This window comes from Thermobia domestica, chromosome 15 (genome assembly GCF_964235325.1).
Source record: "Thermobia domestica chromosome 15, izTheDome1.hap1.1, whole genome shotgun sequence".
NCBI classification, from domain to species: Eukaryota; Metazoa; Arthropoda; class Insecta; order Zygentoma; family Lepismatidae; genus Thermobia; species Thermobia domestica.
The window spans coordinates 33,909,448-33,928,624 of NC_137468.1; the positions used below are offsets into that span (position 1 = coordinate 33,909,448).

General features: G+C 35.9%; 1 protein-coding gene across 4 annotated transcripts in view; it reads left to right on the plus strand.

Annotated features, from left to right (window-relative positions):
• Positions 1–16,701, plus strand: part of LOC145670965 (cytochrome b5 domain-containing protein 1) — a 187,773-nt gene extending 171,072 nt beyond the window's left edge. For all 4 annotated transcript variants that reach the window (XM_081739561.1, XM_081739559.1, XM_081739562.1 and 1 more), the window contains one exon: positions 16,226–16,701. In XM_081739561.1, coding sequence (XP_081595687.1) covers positions 16,226–16,456 — 231 coding nt within the window. In that variant the 3' untranslated portion in view covers positions 16,457–16,701. The remainder of the gene's footprint in view (positions 1–16,225) is intronic.
• The last annotated feature ends 2,476 nt before the right edge of the window (positions 16,702–19,177 follow it).

Consider the following 19,177-nt stretch of genomic DNA (forward strand, 5'->3'; position numbering starts at 1 on the left):
TCTCTAGTGTTGACAAGACCGCAGGTGTCAATCGAATAGTTTAGTGTTTCACTCATGTCACCTTGTGACTAAGGTACGTCCTGTCGGTATATATATGGTACTGGGTTCAATTAGCGATAAAATACATTTTTAGCGTTAAACAAATGCAAAAATCTACACGAAATGAGATACCGTGATCTCTGACTTACGGATAACACCAAGCAACTAATGGTACTGAGTGTGATTGAGTTTACTAATTACTATTTGGCTAAAATCAGTGTTCCTTTATCTATAGTTTTTTTCGTGCTTTGAATTGCAAAGTTTGAAATAACCGTTTTAAATTGTGTATATATATCTTCCGAGTAATTCTGAGAATCATTGCTCTTTCTTTAAGCAATGTATGAGACTGTTAAATTGCTCGTTGCTTAAAATGTTGCACTAAGAAGGATGCATCCAGGAAAGTCCAATTTTGCAGAACGTCTATAGCAGGGAAGAATAAATATGTTTAGTCGATGGCTGCACAACGCCTCCGCTGTCACCACGTTGTCACACAGCGAATACAGACTTACTATTAGGTATCGGCCTGGGAACTTTGGTGCAGCTACCCAGTCTCCTTCTTGGTGTTGCATTTTTAATAGCGAGTACTGAGTAGGAATCATCTTGTAAGCGAATACGTTTTCGGCTGACACTACACTTTTAATTATTGCGACATTAAAAAAAAAAATAATAATAATAACTTACCTGTTAATTAAAATGTACAGAGAAGTTATTTCTGGAAAATTCTATTCAGGCCTCTTGTGGTAACAACTGCACTTTAGAAGAAGATACTATTAAGGAAAGGAATGAGGTAAACTAATCTTTATATCGTACAAGCAATGGATGATAACAGCTTAATAAATGATTGTACGTAAATCTTGTTTGAGTTTGAATATAGGATTGTATAAGGCTGTGCATTTTGCATTATTATTGAAGTGCTGCAACTAACTGCAAACCATATGATAAATTCTTACAGTAATATTGATTTACTCTGTATGGAAACGAAAATAGTTTAATATATGGTTAACCTCCTTTGTGCCCATAATTTTAAAATTAACGCTTGTGTCACTTTTCAACACTTGGCTTTGCAGTAGCTTTCCAACGAATTAGCAGGAAGCCCAAACTTATAGGACACCCTGCAGGTAAATACATTTCTTTGGACAGTTTCACTGCTCCAAACTAAGATTTGAAAAGTGTAGTATTGTTAATTTTATTATTATTGGCACAAAGGAGATCAACCATATTTTAAGCTATTTTTGTTTTCATACAGAGTAAAACAATATTTGACAACATTACAGTAAGAATGTATCATGCACTTTGCAGTATGTTGCAGCACTTTAATAATGGTGCCCTATACGTACACTCTAGATCCTGCATATGTCCGATCCATACATTACAAGAAGGCAATACGTATTCGATACAGGTAAAATCTGTATATTTCATATGGACAACCTATTAGCTATATACATCCGATCTACACATTACATATGGCCAACCTGTACGCGACATACGTATAATCTATATGCTGCATGCAGACAGTCTGTAAGCTACATATATGCACTCTGTATGGTGCATACGGATATTCTGTATGCTGTATCTGGACAAGCTGTGTGCGACATAAGGAAAATCTGTATAATACATACGTACAATACGTATACTGTATCTAGTCGTACGTATGGGGCACAAGTACAATATAAATGCTGTCTCGGGGTTGAACGCAAGAAACATACGTACAGAACGTATATTGCATACTTCTTGAAATCATGCTCCGTCCTGATAGTCAGTGTATGTCGTCATTATTAACCCACATGCTACATACGACCCTGACGTCACAAAGCTAGATATCACCTCCGTATATACTTGTTACTGCAGATGACGTCACACGAATGACGTCATTGCACTTATGCAGACAGTACGTATAATACATACTTTTTCAGCTATACGTTTGCTGCAGGATGTTATATACGGTTATACGTTAAGTCCAGAAACTACAGGAATTACGAATGTAACCTACGTTTTTAAGTATGCCACCTACAATTTTTTTTCTCAGTGCGTGCTCGTGGGTTTTCTCGGGATCCTCCCGTTTCCTCCCACTTTCTTCATCCCACCATTTCACTCATCTCTCATCATCACCGTCTCCTTTAGCCTAACCGGCATAACCGTGAGACGTAAAACTTAAAGATTTCATTTTTTAACAATAAAGATGTTTCCTTACTCTGTCCACAGAGAAAAGCGGTATGTTGTATAAATATACGGTATCCTCTTGCTTACTATAGAAATCAGTGCGGAGCATACGTTATCCGTATGCTACATAGCCACTGCCCTTAGATATTACATCATGCCGTTGCAGGATGTCTGACATCTAACAGTTTTCCGTATATCACATGCATATACTTATGTTACCTTCGTCAGCTATATGTTATATACGTCCATTTGTATGTGAGATCCTGACCACCTACATTGTTTCATACGGAAAGTATGTATAGATGGAACACCTATACGCAAAGTATTATAAAACATACGTTTTCAGTTATACGTTTGCTGTACATTAAGTCCAAAAACTACAGGAATTACGCATCTAACCTACCTTTTTAAGTACGCCACTACAATTTTTTTTTTCTCAGTGTGAGTTGGTATTCTGTATGAGATATTATTTACAAAATACCCACTGTTTAATTTATTTTCTAGAATGGACTCTAAAAATTTTAACGCTTGTTGTTCTCTTCTTTGCGATAAAAACTCTACATTAAAAACCTCTAATAATCTCACGTAGTCAGAATAGTATTAATACAAAATGTAAATGGAAATATTCATATTTTATAAATCTTATTTTGGGCCTTTTCTATTTTATAATAATAATAATAATAATAATAATAATAATAATAATAATAATAATAATAATAATAATAATAGGAATAATAACAATAATAATTCCACGATTTGTATGGATACCCAATCAGTGCCGCCGCATGTCTATGAACATAGTTGTGTGCGTGTCATGAACGCACAAGAAGCAAGAGGCTAGTAAATCGATAGCCTTCCTTTATGGGCGTTAACTGAGACAACGAAAGCGATGACTAGACATCAAACACACGAAGAAAGCAAACACAGCGTGCAGCGCAATAATAATTTAATGGTGCGCTGGAACACTATTAAATTATTACTACTTCTATACAGTGGAAATTCATTTCGACGTTGTTCAACATACAGCAAAAAATACCCGAATTCTTTCATCAAAACGCCATTTAAAAAGTGAGGGAGAAAAAAGTCAGGGGTAAAAGTGAGGGGTAAGGGGTAAAAGTAAGGGAGTGTCAGGGGTAAAAGTGAGGGAGAACGCGGGAGGATGCCGTCCCCCCACTCCCAGAAAATATCTATCGCGTTCCCCACTTTCTAAAAAATTACAATGGGCAAAGAGAACTGTGTGACGTCATGCGCCCCCTTACCTTTTCAGATTCATTTTTACCCCTGTATATATATATATATATATATATATATATATATATATATATATATATATATATACTAGGAAATCGAAAATCCGAACTAATTGGGAACCACTGGTAGTTCAGATTTTCAAATTGTTTGGATTTTCGAAAATGACCAAGAAAATGCCATTTAAGCTTAAATATACTGTACAGTATGCTCTTTTATCGATACAGTAGTTATACAGTACATACAGTAATTACAATACCGTACGTAAGGCTACTTACATTTAATGATTCTGAAGAACCTGCTCGTACATTAAATTACACTATTCTTGTAACTCACACTGAAAACTTAACTTTTATAGGCCTAAGGGAAAATAAAAATATATATGACAAACAATTACATATGAATGAGTTTTGTAAAAAACACTGACTTCATACAATGAAAATTGAATTAGTGTACTGCCACTAGCTTCTAGGAACTGCGTTCGGATTTTTGACGTTCGGATTATCGACGTCCTACTGTATAAAGAAATGAAAGTGACTGGGGGACTAGGGATGCGCACGAGTCGAGACATACTTTGTAAAATTCGAGACGAGTCGAGAGACAAGTCGAGTCGAGACTACTCGTAAAAATCTCGACTCGACTCGAATGTCTCGAAAATCCTTCTATAATTTTTAATATTATTTTGAAGAAAGTGTTCACTCAGAAACAGCCTTGAAACCAATTCACGTGAGCATCGATATGTGTAGTGGAGATCGAGCATTGCACCATGACGGCCGAGGCGTATCGGCCGAATAAAGCCAGAATCGCCCCATGTCACAAAATTCTGTAATGTTATTGCCGTTTAGCGAAAGAGAATGGCGCCCAAAGACGAGACCAATTGATCTCTGATTTAAATAAAAGAAATAGAGAAAACGAGTTATTTTGTAAACTTAAGGAATACCAGTGTCACGTGTACACCACATGAACGAGTTTCAGTAGCGTAACGCAAAACTGTCGGCCTCCCCCGCAGGATTATTTTTGGGTTCCCCTTCCCACGCCTATTAACTTCCTACTATATTATGTCCCTATAGAAGACAATGGCTAATAAATCATAATTATCATATTGATAAAAGCACAGTTTACATTCATAATCAAGAAAGAATACAACATTGTTTGTTGGCGCATTGATTGACATGTTTACATAAAGAAACGAAGCAATGTAAGTTCAACTGAATGTAGTAATAAGGCTACGTATTCTTTCTGCTTAAAAATTTGATCCATAAGGATGGCATTTTCAGCACTTTGTACAGTCGGCAGCAAAATTATTTTCCTTTAACCGTTTGACCAGTTCCATGTTGCTAGAATGGATGAATTTTCACCCAGAGCATATTTTTCTTTTCTAAAGTAAATAATGTTGTTCAGGGAAATGGATATTCCATATTCAGCTCATTTTTTGTAGCCTATAGTTCTTGGCATTTGCTCCGCGGCGGGCCCCCAAACTCTCCCCCCTCGCACTATAGTCCCTGCACGACCCTCAGTTACGCCACTGACGAGTTTCTATTTTTATGGAGTGCTATTTTCTAAGTTAATAGTGAAACCGGAAGTGTTATTAGATTTTTTATAATTTCCGGTTTAGTAGAAAGATTAGTGCAAAATGAAAATGAAATCTTTCAGTTTAACGTCTCACGATTATACAAGTTAGGCTAACAAGTAAGGGAGATAGATGGTTAAGAAAAGTGAATGATGATGGACGAATTGGTGGAATGAGAATGCGTGAGAAACCCACGGACATGATATACACCACAAACTTACTTTGCCCGGGATTGAATCCGAGATCCCACGCTCCAGAGGTAAATTCTTCACCACTGAGCTACCGTGGCCCCTGAGATTATAGTGGGAATGGAATATATTTTTGAAACCCTTAAGTAATTGGAAAAAACTGCTTCTCGCTATTTGTTACCTTACTCTACTAGTATAACGACAAACGTTATAACAGAAAGTAGTTTATTTGTTTTCTATCACTTTGGTTTTAGTAGAGAACTAAGGATGGAGTTCAAATGTAAACTTAAGACCCTTAAAAATAAAAATAAATAAATAAATAAATAAAAAGCTTTTTGTTATCTATTACATTTTTACTCTATTGTGGTCTACGTAGGAACCCGAAATTATTGATTTCTACCACATCCAGTTTGAATATCGCCTCTTTCAGTGAACTCGATTCCTAACTTTTGACCAGTTCCGGTTTGAATATCGCCTGCTAAACTGAACTCGATTCCTAACGTTTAACCAGTTGCGGTTTGAATATCGCCTACTTTGACCAGTTCCGGTTTGAATATCTCTTCCTAAAGTGAGCTCGATTCCCAAGTTTTGATCAGTTTCGGTTTGAATATCTCCTCTTTCAGTGAACTCGATTCCTAACGTTTGACCAGTTCCGGTTTGAATATCTCCTCTTTCAGTGAACTCGATTCCTAACGTTTGACCAGTTCCGGTTTGAATATCGCCTCCTTCAGTGACTCGATTCGTAACTTTTGACCAATTCCGGTTTCAATATCTCCTCTTTCAGTGAACTCGATTCCAAACTTTTGACCAGTTCCGATTTGAATATTTCCTCTTTCATTGAACTCGATTTCTAACGTTTGACCAGTTCCGGTTTGAATATCGCCCCCTTCAATGAACTCGATTCCTAACGTTTGACCAGTTCCTGTTTGAATATCTCCTCTTTCAGTGAACTCGATTCCTAACGTTTGACCAGTTCCTGTTTGAATATCTCCTCTTTCAGTGAACTCGATTCCTAACGTTTGACCAGTTTCGGTTTGAATATCGCCTCCTTCAGTGAACTCGGTTCCTAACTTTTGATCAGTTTCGGTTTGAATATCTCCTCTTTCAGTGAACTCGATTCCTAACGTTTGACCAGTTCTGGTTTCAATATCTCCATCTTCAGTGAACTCGATTCCTAACGTTTGACCAGTTCCGGTTTGAATATCGCCTCCTTCAGTGACAGTGACTCAATTCGTAACTTTTGACCAATTCCGGTTTCAATATCTCTTCTTTCAGTGAACTCGATTCCTAACTTTTGACCAGTTTCGATTTGAATATTTCCTCTTTCATTGAACTCGATTTCTAACGTTTGACCAGTTCCGGTTTGAATATCGCCACCTTCAATGGACTCGATTCCTAACGTTTGACCAGTTCCTGTTTGAATATCTCCTCTTTCAGTGAACTTGATTCCTAACGTTTGACCAGTTCCGGTTTCAATATCTCTTCTTTCAGTGAACTCGATTCCTAACGTTTGACCAGTTTCGATTTGAATATCGCCTCCAGTGAACTCGATTCCTAACTTTTGACCAGTTCCGGTTTGAATATCTCCTCTTCCAGTGAACTCGATTCCTAACGTTTGACCAGATTCGGTTTGAATATCTCCTCTTTCAGTGAACTCGGTTCCTAACTTTTGACCAGCTTCGATTTGAATATCTCCTCTTTCAATGAACTCGATTCCTGATAGGGATGCGCACGAGACGAGTCGAGACAGGATTTTCCTGACAAAATTCGAGTCGAGACACTGCTCTTCCAATAGTGAAGTATACATTTTTCGAGTCGAGACATCACTTTTACAGCACATTTTTGAGAGGAGACAGCCACAAATCTTGTCTCGTGCGCATTCCTAATTCCTGACTTTTGACCAGTTCCGATTTTGAATATCTCCATCTTCAGTGAACTCAATTCCTCATGTCTGACCAGTTTTGGTTTGAATATCTCCTCTTTCAGTGAACTCGATTCCTGACTTTTGACCAGTTCCGATTTGAATATCTCCACCTTCAGTGAACTCGATTCCTCATGTTTGACCAGTTTTGGTGTGAATATCGTCTCCTTCAGTGAACTCGATTCTTAACTTTTGACCAGTTTTCGTTTGAATATCTCCTTTTTCATTGAACTCGATTCCTAACTTTTGACCAGTTCCGATTTGAATATCTCCACCTTCAGTGAACTCGATTCCTAATGTTTGACCAGTTCCGGTTTGAATATCTCCTCTTTCAATAAACTTGATTCCTAACGTTTGACCAATTCCGGTTTGAATATCGCCTCCTTCAGTGAACTCGATTCTTAACTTTTGACGAATTCCGGTTTGAACATCGCCTCCTAAAGTGAATTCAATTCCTAACTTTGGACCATGTTCAACCTGACCAAATTTGATGGTGTTTCATCAAGTGTAATTTTTTGCGATTCGATTCCAGGTCAGGATTCACGCTTACCCTGCCACATTTTCTCAGTTTATCAATTATCGTGACTAGAGCGTTCACCTGTGACACAAGAGATTGTTGATTCGATCCTAAGCCGTGTGAGCTTGTGGTGGACGACAAATCGTATCTATTTCCACCTACATTCTCATTTCACTTGGATTTTTTAATAACCATTTACTTTAATTAATTATCCGTTCCCTTTAGCGTAAAAGACCTAATAAAATAAAGTTTTTTCTAAAGTTTAATATCCCAGGGTTATGCCCTTTAGGCTAAAAGAGAACAAATGATTAATGAAAGTGATTATGAAATTAAATTTTGCGCCCTCCAACCGGGAATCGAACCCGAGACCACGTGCACTACAGGCACACATGCTAACTACTAAACCAGTGGAGAGGGCTTAAAAAGGCATAATCGTGGTACACTACGTGTAAGTTGAAGATTTCGTTTCAAATGTTGAGTGTTTATGAGGAGATGCAGGTGAAATGAAGCAGACAGAGCTCTTCCAATAGAAACAAATATTACTTTCCGAGACGTAGTAACGGATCTAGGTCGGAGCCGAGGGTGCCTAGATCCTCCAGTTTTTTGAGTGACAAAAATAATTTAAGCTATTATTTATATATTTTTGAAAGTTTAGAGTAGACTCATGATATACCTATCATAGTCTGAGTTCTGGCTAACCCCCCCCCCCCCACAGTTTTTACATTGTACATCCACCTCTGCCGAAACGAGACATCATTTTCAGGAGACATTTTCGAGACGAGACAGCCCCAACTCTTGTCTCGCAGGCTGCCTTAAAAAAACTTAAAAATGAAATCTTTTAAGTTTTACGTCCCACGGTTATGCCGGCTAAGCTAAAGGAGACGGTGATGATAAGAAATGAAACAATGATGGAATGAAGAAAGAGGAAGGCAATGAGAGAAGACCGAGAAATCCCACGCACACGCTGTTTGTCAACCACAAAGTTCACTTGGCGCGAGCTGGGATAGAACCAAAGACCCCACGCACCAGAAGTGAACGCTCTACTACTGAGCCATCACAATCCCTTTACACACTTAGGTACCGAGAAGGGAATCATGTGTAAACTATGCTGTAAATAATGCTATGCTACGCTTTAGTTTTGTTTAAGCATTCATATGTGTGCATCAAGTATTGAGGATAGTATATATTTCAAGATAATACCTGCCTGTGTACACATAAAGTTTTTTTTTTCCTCTTCCATGGCTAATGAATACTGAGCTCGCAGTGGAGAACTGCACAGGATTTTTATTGTGAAATAAATCCGCTGACTTTACCTCTTCCATAGTTCTCGAAATTCCGAGAAAAAAAAAAAAAGGATAATATGCTAAAACCTGTAGTAGAACTAAATTTAAATTAAGGTGATTCCAGTTGTAAGCCGTATTATTATATATACGTATGTCCTAGGCTACATACGTTGAAACAAACACATGCTGCATTATGCAGTAGAAATGAATGTGGTTTATACGTTCAGCAAGGATGGTAGGACAGAAAGCATTGTAAACACCTGATGTCATACAATATGCAACAGAACACATTTGCCCATATATGTATACAATGTAGCGCACTGGGTACAGGCAACCATGAAATCTGCATATACAATGTCAACAGTACAAAAGCTCATGCGAACATATTCATTAGTTACAACAGAAGAGGGAAATCGTATGGATTTTTTTTTTTTGGTCTTTTCTTGGAAAACTTGCAACTATTTTCAAGTCCAAAATTCTACACTACTACTAATGTTTAACGGAATATTTTTTTTTTCAAAGATGAGACATATAGCATTCGGTAGAAGTCAGGGTGCATTCAGACATTTTTGTTTGGAGGGGGTTCGATACTACAAGCCACTACAACTATGTAGTGAACGAATATTATTCTGCACCCGAACGGCGAACATAGTTGTCGCCCAGAGCAAGAGCTCGGCTTAGCGCCCCTCTCCCACTCACCAATCAAACCAAAACACTCTCCGACTACACATGATTTTGGCATCACACTGTAAATCTGCTATTTCCTTTTTTTTCTTTCTTTCTTTCTTCAAGTGGTAAAGCTTGATGTAAAAATTTCAGTACATAATTTAATTTTTAGTACAAAGTAAAATACCAGACTAATTAGTATTTTATTGCCAACTAATCTAAGAGTAGCATGCTTGACATATTCATATAATCAGTGTTGGAAGTGGGAAAAAAAAACAGAGGCGGTATGTTGTATTACGATTTTGACTCGACATACCGGCTATCTAAATGTTGAAATGCAGTGAGGGTATGCTGCCTAAAAGATTGCATTTCTATGTATATAATGACTGAAAACCATTGGAAAGCTTCTCTGCAGCAACATGGGGGAGGGATATGGAGAGACTTTGATCCAGGGGCGTCATTTAGGGGGGGGCAAGAGGGGGCAATTACAAAAGTTTGAGGAATACATATACTTGAATCGATTGTCTGCTCATATACAAGTACAAAACGTGAGAGTCTTATATCCGTGGTGCTCTTGCCCCCCTCAAGCAGTCTGAAATGACACCCCTGCTTTGATCGCCTGCAACAACTATGTGAAAAACAAAATATAAAATATCCTTTTATGTTGTACATGAAAATGCTCAAAAATCGAATGAGGATATTAAAAATTTCCTGCGGGAAAACTCTTGGTCTCTCACTTGACTGTGGGGTATTCCAAACACCCGGAAGACCCGGCCATACAACAGACAACCCTTAAATCGGCCCAGGCTCAAAACACGGCATTTATATGCAATAAGCCAAAAAGACCAAGAAGACACACATACATACATAAAAAAGAAACAATTCAGTATGGCACATCAAAATATAAACTAGGTGAACTTCTTTGAAGGTACCTTATTTTAAAAACAAAAGATAGGAAAAAGGTAAGAAAAATGTCGATGTTGTCAACATAGAAATTATTTCTATATAAGAAATAAAATCTTTTCACATGCAACGCTATTCGTCAACTACTGTATATAAAAATGGATTTATTAAAGATATTTAACATCTACTTTCCAGTGACGGCATGTTTTAATCATTTGAATGACCAGAGACGGTATGCCTTCATCATTGAAAAACCAGAGGCGGTATGGCATACCACCGCATACCGTTTCACTTCGACCACTGCATATAATCGTATCATAATAACTGTAAATCACAATGTTTTTTTGGAATTTATCAGGATGTGCATAAGCGTTGAATAAATCAACAGTCTCTTGCTTTAGTACAGAATATTTAATTATGAAAATATTATATTCGGACACTTTGCAGATCTCTTAAGTCGATGTACGTTAAATGAAAACACAAAACGCTGGAAGTAAAATTTAACTTTGCGGGCTCTTTTGGCTGCAAAGGCTGTTTACACTGCCTTCCAAAGATAACTTTGAAGCTCGCTCTATGGATACGATCCTAAGGTTGGTGTGTCGTTGTTATCCTGTTGAGTTACTGAAGTAATCTTTTATTACCTTTAGTTTACTATACCTCTTTACCTTGTCTTATAGTGAAAATATTTGTTCAGTTTTGCGCCCCTCCCCCCAATCCGACGCCCGGGACACAGTTCCCGTTTGCCCCCCCTTAGTTACGTCACTGCACCGAAAAAGACGATAACTAATTGTAAAATATTTCCACCTGTATTTTCAGAAAAAATAATATGTGATAGAACTAAATTATTTTTATAAGGGAAAAAGTACAGATGACGTGTAAGATCAAATGTTCATGCTACATCAATTATTTCCCTGTGAAACAAGTATTTTCTATAGTTTTATTGAGAAAGTACACATGTATGTTGAGTTAGGAACTTTTACGGGGGCCAGACCCGGTGGACCCCCGTGGATGCCTCTGTGGGCAAAATGATATTGGTGAGCGTAAATCCTAATGCGCATTTTTTTTTTAGAAACTAATTTTTTGGTAAAACTGAAAAATGATACTGTGCAATAGCCACTACATGTATTTAGATGAAGGTGATATTCAAGTACAAGTACTACTACTACTACTACTACTACTACTACTACTACTACTACTACTACTACTACTACTACTACTAATAATAATAATAATAATAATAATAATAATAATAATCTAGCTCTTCATTATAAGAATATTAAGACGAGTTAAACTCAAGCAATAAACGAGTTGAGAATGCTCAAAGAGCATTGCCAGAACGAACTTAAAAAGAATTATTTTTTTTTCGAAATTTATGTGAAATTGTGTATTAAATTTATTTGATTAAATTCAATAGATAATACACTTACATATTTGGAACCTGTGTATTAGGGTGTCTATTGAATTAGCTATATTAAGCTCTCACTTTTTTTTTTTTATCACCGTATATATACTGAAAATGCAGATATAACCAGTGGCCACCAGCTATTATTTGGGCCAAAATGTTCACCGTCTTCTTAAGTATTGATCAACACCAATATATTTTCTCTATGACTTACGGTTCCTGAGATATGGCTCCTTAAATCTTCCGAAATCCGAATTTTTTTGGTCAATATCTCGGGAACGTAAGAGTGACGCGAAAAATTCCATCACTTCTTTTAGATAGTTTTTGATGCTGTATCGAATGGAGGACTCAAAATTGAATCATCAACATCAATATCGTCTCTTTATGACAGCGTTTCTGAATCTTTTTCAAATTGCGGCACACTCATAGATATTAAGGTCTATTATTTGTGAATATAAATACCGTGTTAATATTGTTTCTGTGAATACCGATCTCCTCACAGAGAAGAAAGATCTGTGATTGGTTTTTCTCCGTGGTAAATCATTATGCTTACTTTTCATTCTAATTTAAAAATAGAAAACAACTGCAATGAAATGTAGGACTCAGGTTTTGAAAAATACACTTTGTTTTTCAAAAACTGTATCCACCTTTCACTAAGAAGGAAAATGAGTAAATAACGAACGAACAAACAAATCTCTTGTACTTTAAAAACACAAATGTATTGTAGGTAATTTGTATTCATGTTTGCTTTGTCGAAAGGATTGAATGATATTTTAAAATTTCAAGTTACGAAATAGCTTGCAACAGTAAAGAAACAAAAATGGTCATAACAACAACAAATACTTGCTTTCAACATTAAAAATGTACAAAAAAGTAACACAGTATGAAACTTCCATTGTAGAGGTTCATAGTAATGTGAAATACAAATATACATTTTTTCCGATGTCTTGCAATTGGGTTGCTATGGAATTAATAATTTTGTTTTGATTTCCTCGCGGCACACCGGTTGGGAAACGCTGCTCTATGACTTACGGTTCCCGAAATATGGCTCCTTAAATCTCCCGAAATCGACCAATATCTCAGGAAAGAGAGAGTAACGCGAAAAAATTCCATCACTTCTTTGAGATAGTTTTTGAAGCTCTATCTATCCTCAATGGAGGGTTCAAAATTGAAAAAAATTAGCAAATAACAGACACACACAGATATAGAGAATTCAGTAATGAACTTTTTAAGTTCGTTTAAAACAGCGCTAGCGCGTGTACGGTCTCTTGGTGGAAAAGCATTTTTAATTTCAACGCATTATGCTACTTCGGATTCTACTTTAAACTGAGGGTCCAGGTCTCATATAGCCTTGTTGCTGAAAAAACAAACAAATAAACTTCAAAAAAATTCTTGTATTTCATTTTATCTTCTTTTTCTTTTTTACGTTCCTATCTACATTCCTTTCTGATCACACTTTTTATATCATCCTATTGTGTTTATGATAATTTCCTCATTGTGTTAGCAGATTTATTAAGCTTCCTTTTAAACGACTAATAAAATTTGTAATAATTCTATCCATTCTTCATTGAAGTATCTTGAGTTTTTATTACGCGAAGAAACCGTCCTAATAATGAACAAACACGGACGTAATATTTTTTTTTTTTTAGTACGGTATCTTTTATTTACGGTTATACTCTTATAATTCGGATTACTATCATTTCGAGATATACGTTTGATTTTTTTTTTTTTCACTTTCAATGAAGAGCAAGCATCATCCGTGCCTTTTACACACGTTAATAAAATTGTATGAATATTTTTGTAGTACTATGAAGAACGGTGTGGTGGATTTAGGCATCTTTGGCCCCTACGCAGTTTATGGTCAGAGGTTCCTCGCTCGCCACTACACCACCCCATGTCAAGCTATCCACCAAACGAAATTATCACAACATATATTTGAAAGTTTTTCTTTAGCCATACATTGTATTTCAGTACATTTATTAATACTTTTTAGTATGTAAAGATAGCTTTGTGGGTTGGATATATCCCTTTTATTATTATTATTATTATTATTATTATTATTATTATTATTATTATTATTATTATTATTATTATTATTATTATTATTATTATTATTAATTCTATGTTGAAACAGTTACAAAATATTATATATGCAATATTCAGCACCAACAGACAAGCCAAACAAAACATAAAACATTACAATAATTAATCTATTTAGAAAAATATGCTCCAAATGTTTTTCTTTTATTTTTTGCGCCTCCTCCCTTAGTTCTGCTGCCTTAGGCAGTTTGTCTTGTTTGCCTAGACGGAAATCCGACGCTGAAAAACAATTCGCTAAATGCTAAATGCCGAATTTATTTGTTCAGTAATACGTAGTAAAAAATGTTCTTGTTTTCTTTCTCTAATTACAACTGTATTAACAATGTGACCTAAATTTGCTTTATAGAGGAGGCGAGGTGACTCAATTGTAGTACGCTTACCTTTGTTGCATCGGGTTCTTGGTTCGATCCCCGACCAAATATGGTTGTGAGACAACATTGTGAGTTTGCTCGGGATACTCCCGTTTCCTCTACGTTCTCATTCCACCAATTCTTCCATCATCATTCACTTCACTTGCCTTAATCATTCCTCTTCTTTAGCCTAAAGGGCATAATCGTGGGACGTTAAACTGAAAAAGATATTTTAGAACATAATGGTTAATTTTGTTAATATTTTGAATGACGACAATTTTATCATTAATTTTACTTATTTTTTGTCGGGGGTGCACGTAATGTAGAATTACGACACAATGGTCCTCCTTAAAATCTTAGGAGTTCTAGGGAAAAATATAATTGGAACATATAAACCACGTAGAATCAACATGTATATAATTTATGGAATATATTGCATTACTTCGATGGTTTTTCTTTAGTACATCTTTAATACACCTATAAGTACATACTGCATTCACAAATAAATATATTAAATAAATAAAGTTAATGAATTGTCTTATCATCTTTTTCATGCCTTAATTTAAATTTAAATAACCGATCTTTGTTCTATTAGCAATTAGAGAAATTTGTTTGCGAAAATTTGAGTGTCCAAACCCGAGCTTTCATGGTTCGTAACTTGGAAACCAAAGGCCTGTATATCCTAATATTTCGTGTGGGTCCTAAGCTCATTAAGATCTACCATCACGCTAAATTTAACCAAGATCGGATGAGTATCCTGTAATATTCTGTAGGTAGAGTCAATAGCGTACACGAGAGTTTAACCTTTCACCTTTTTATTTAAAAAAAAAATCTTACATAATTATCATACAAAGTCTCTATAAAAATATTTCTCTAAGTCTCGAATCACTTTAAATAAATGTTTTCAGTGTTGGATAAAAAGCCCCCTTGACATATAATGTTGACAGGAAGGTTTCCTAGCCCAAAGCGGCCTCAGATGGGATTGCTGACTGTGTAGCCCATAGTGTCTTCAGGAGTAGGTATTGCAGGTTAAATCTCCGTAGCCCATATTGTAGAAGGATGACCAGTGCAAGGCACTGCATTTCTTAGTCCCGACGTCCTCTTTTATAGCTTACTTTGGAGGGAGAATGTGTGAAGGGTTTGTCGGATTTCTTCGTGGTTCTCCGTGTCCTCTTCGTCTCTTTCTGAAAGTGTAGTTTCCTTCTGTCGTCTGCCACAATTTGTTTACAAAGCCTGAAAACATGTTTATAGTAAAACCATGTGGCTTATAGTACGTGGGGGTGTACGGATCTTTGCAATTCTGTTCTCATGATGGGACTGTTTTCTTTTCCTAGCGAAAAATCAAATGAAAGACGAATAAAACAATATATTTTAATCATGGAATGGGGAAGGTGACAGGGAATCATTGGAGATAAGAACTATTGATTAAGCTTTAAACCAAACATTGCTTTTCGGTCCGTTTTGTATTAATTTATAATAATCCATGAAACTATTTTGCAAATAAGAACAAGATAAGGCTTCAAAGATTCTGCTGGGGATTTGTCCTGTTTCCCTTCCCAGGCCAGGGGTGTATCTAGGGGATGTCCAGGAGTTAGCCCCCCTTTGAAATTTTTAGTTGTTTTTGGTATGTATGTATGAATAGATGCAAAGTAAATTCAAGTTACCATGTCCCCGAAATTATCCCAGCCTCTCTGTCTTACAGTTCAGCCTACAGGTCTTCCCCATCCCTCCCCCACGCCTTCAGTTGGCACTCTGGTTACTAAGTTACTCTGTATCCATCTTAACTCTACATCCTCGGAAAAGTACAAAATGACTAAAATTTTAAAATGGAATCAATTAATTTGTTCGATTTTCTCTTTCTTATTCTATTTAATGTAGGTATGCTCTGAAGACACACTTGAGAGGATACTGGAACGTTACCTGCATTATAATAGACACGCTGCTAGTTACACCTGGAAGTTTGAAGGGCGAGTATTAGATATGGAGAAGACTCTTGCGGAGAATGGAATTCCCGATGAAAGAGATGATTTTCTCAAACTTGGAATACCGGAAAGCTATTACATTCCTTCCATCTTAATTTATTTTGATGATGACTTAACCGTGGCATAACACCTAATTGAAGCATTCATTCACCTTACAGCATTTAGCTAGTCATTTTTTTTAATTCGTCGTCGAATATATCTTCCAGCGCCTTTTAGAGTTCAGAAGAACTTCTAAAAGAAGAACCTTTTTTTTAACAATTTTATTTTTTTAATTAAAAACGTAATGCACGTAACAGAAAAAAAATGATATTGCTTGTTGTTTTTTATATACGTATAAATATATAAATATATAAATATATGGAAGAACAATATACTGCAAATAAAGTTTCAATATTTTTTTTAATAAAAAATATTTTGTTTTTATTTTAATCTGTAGTAAATTTTTGATACAGACTTTTCAGATGTATGACTTTTTTGGGGGGGAGGGAGGTGCATAATTTTTCATTGAAAATGGCACAGCCAAGCTTCAATTGTATCATAATGATGTTTGAACAACGTTAAAATGAATAAAATTTAGTTTACAAAGCAAATTATCTTGGTTTTGTCACAGTCTACAAAGCAAATTATTTTGGTTTTGCCACAGTCTACAAAGCAAGTTATCTTGATTTTGCCACAAGCAACTCCGGTCTCTTTTGCTACTTTTTTGGGGGGAGGGAGTGAATAGTAAATTTGGGGAGATTTCGCCGAAGCACTTGGAGTGAAAGATTGGCACCGCTGTTAAAAAAAAAAGTTATGTAGATTTTCAATATTTTTAGTTTTCACTTAATAACGCGTAATGACTTGGAAGGAATTCGGGGCATAAAAGAGTCAATATTTATTGATGCAGGCTTGTTTTCTTGCAGATCGACAATATCCCACCATACACGTTATAGCTTCAAACATAATGCCAAAACTCGTCTGCGAGAAGTTATGTTTCTATTAAAAACTCTCTGTCTCCTCTCAAATCCCAACTCGGATTTTTTTTTCGACTTGTCTCTACTGGATCTGTAGGACTTTTAGCAAGTTAGGGAGTGAAAGTAGGTGAGTAATACAAAGAGTTAGGTATGTGATGGTGAAAACACGCACCACTTTGTGCCAGGTTGTCTCCATAAGTTAGCTTTTAATCTACATTCCGGTTTAGGGCAGAGCAACGTGGCAGGGAGTAGCAAACGTGTTAGAGACGGTGTGTATGCGCATAGACACAAGTGCTCACCAACCTGTGCTACGTAGTCACTACAAGCTAGCTTTGTATTAAAATTGTTTAATAATGAACGACAATTGTTAACACTGTTTCTACGTTCACAGGTGACTTACATGTTATTCACTTACGTAATTAAGTTGCTTAAACATTATTCATCCGTTGTAAATTAGAACAGATTGTACTAGAAAGTTCTCAGTATTCTTAAAATGCCTTAGTATTCTTAATCAACACCGAAAAAAATCTTACCATGTAAACACAGAGCAGAATAAGGAATAAGTATCTGTAGGATGATGTTAAAGATCTCCCATAGGTATAGAGAAGATCTGGAGACCAACTTTCAAGAAGGAACTTAGTATTGTGAATGTTAGCAACGGAGTTACATAATTCTGGCAAACTCGTGACCAACACAGCCAGACTATTAAGATAGTTGCCACAATGTAGATTCTTCTAAAAATGATGCATTATGTTTGTATTTATAGCTAATTATAGTATAGTAGGTAATTTTAAAAATGTAAAGTAAAATCAATTAATGCATAGCATAGCATTTAAAACTCGTAAACGGAAAGTCAATTTTCTTCTGTCTAAATAGCTTCATCTAAGTACATTTAGCTAACATTACCTGATCTACAATGGTTTGAAGTTCTCGACGAAAATAGATGAACTTTAATTATCTTCGTGCATTGATCTGAAATATATACTGTATTTATTGTTATCAGATACAAGATTTTCTAGAATATTGCACTTAATCACACGAATATGCAGCCATGTGCGTTTTGAACGGAGCATTACAAGAGAACGTCCCATTCGACCTGCCTTGAATCGTAAGAAACTCGTAAGGGATAGTCTGATGAACCACAACAGGGTTTTTTCAGGCCTAAATATTAGGCTTAAGTGCTTAGCCCTATGAAGCAACTTATTACATAAAAATACTAAATAAAGACGAAAACTGCTTCAAGTACCTATATTTCAAACTTTCATTTTTATCTGAGGCTAAGTTGAAAGAAGATCATTCGAAAGCTCTCAGATAAGATCACTGACGAAAGATGCGTACTTTGAAATTCTGATGACGGAGAAACATACAGTGGCTTGGGCTGGATTTAGAAATGTGAACTTTGTTTGGAGTACGATGAAATTAGAAAACACTGTAGATTTCAAAAAGATTGTAGAAAACATATAGTATTTTAATAGTTTTCTATAAGTTAGGATGCAATATCAGCATTAAAGTCTATTTTCTAATATAATTACATGAATTTCCTTCCCGATTGAGTTTGATGATTTTAGTTACGACAATTCAATGAGAACATTAAGGTTTTGAAATGACGTTGTCACGAAAAATAGTATGGAGTCATGATGGCATACTACTGCTGGTCAATTAACAGAGTGTGTATATTTGCAGAACGTAGGAGATAATTTCTGAGACTCAATATTCGTGACTATATATATATCGGGGCAAGAACTCGTCTTAGTGCCCTCCTTGGCCAACCAAACCAAAATGCTCCAAATTCTCCTATTCCATTTTTCTTCAAGTAGTGAAGCTTGATTTCAAAATTGTATATCATAATTTAATTTTTAGTACAAGATAAAACACCAAACTAATTAGTATTTGAT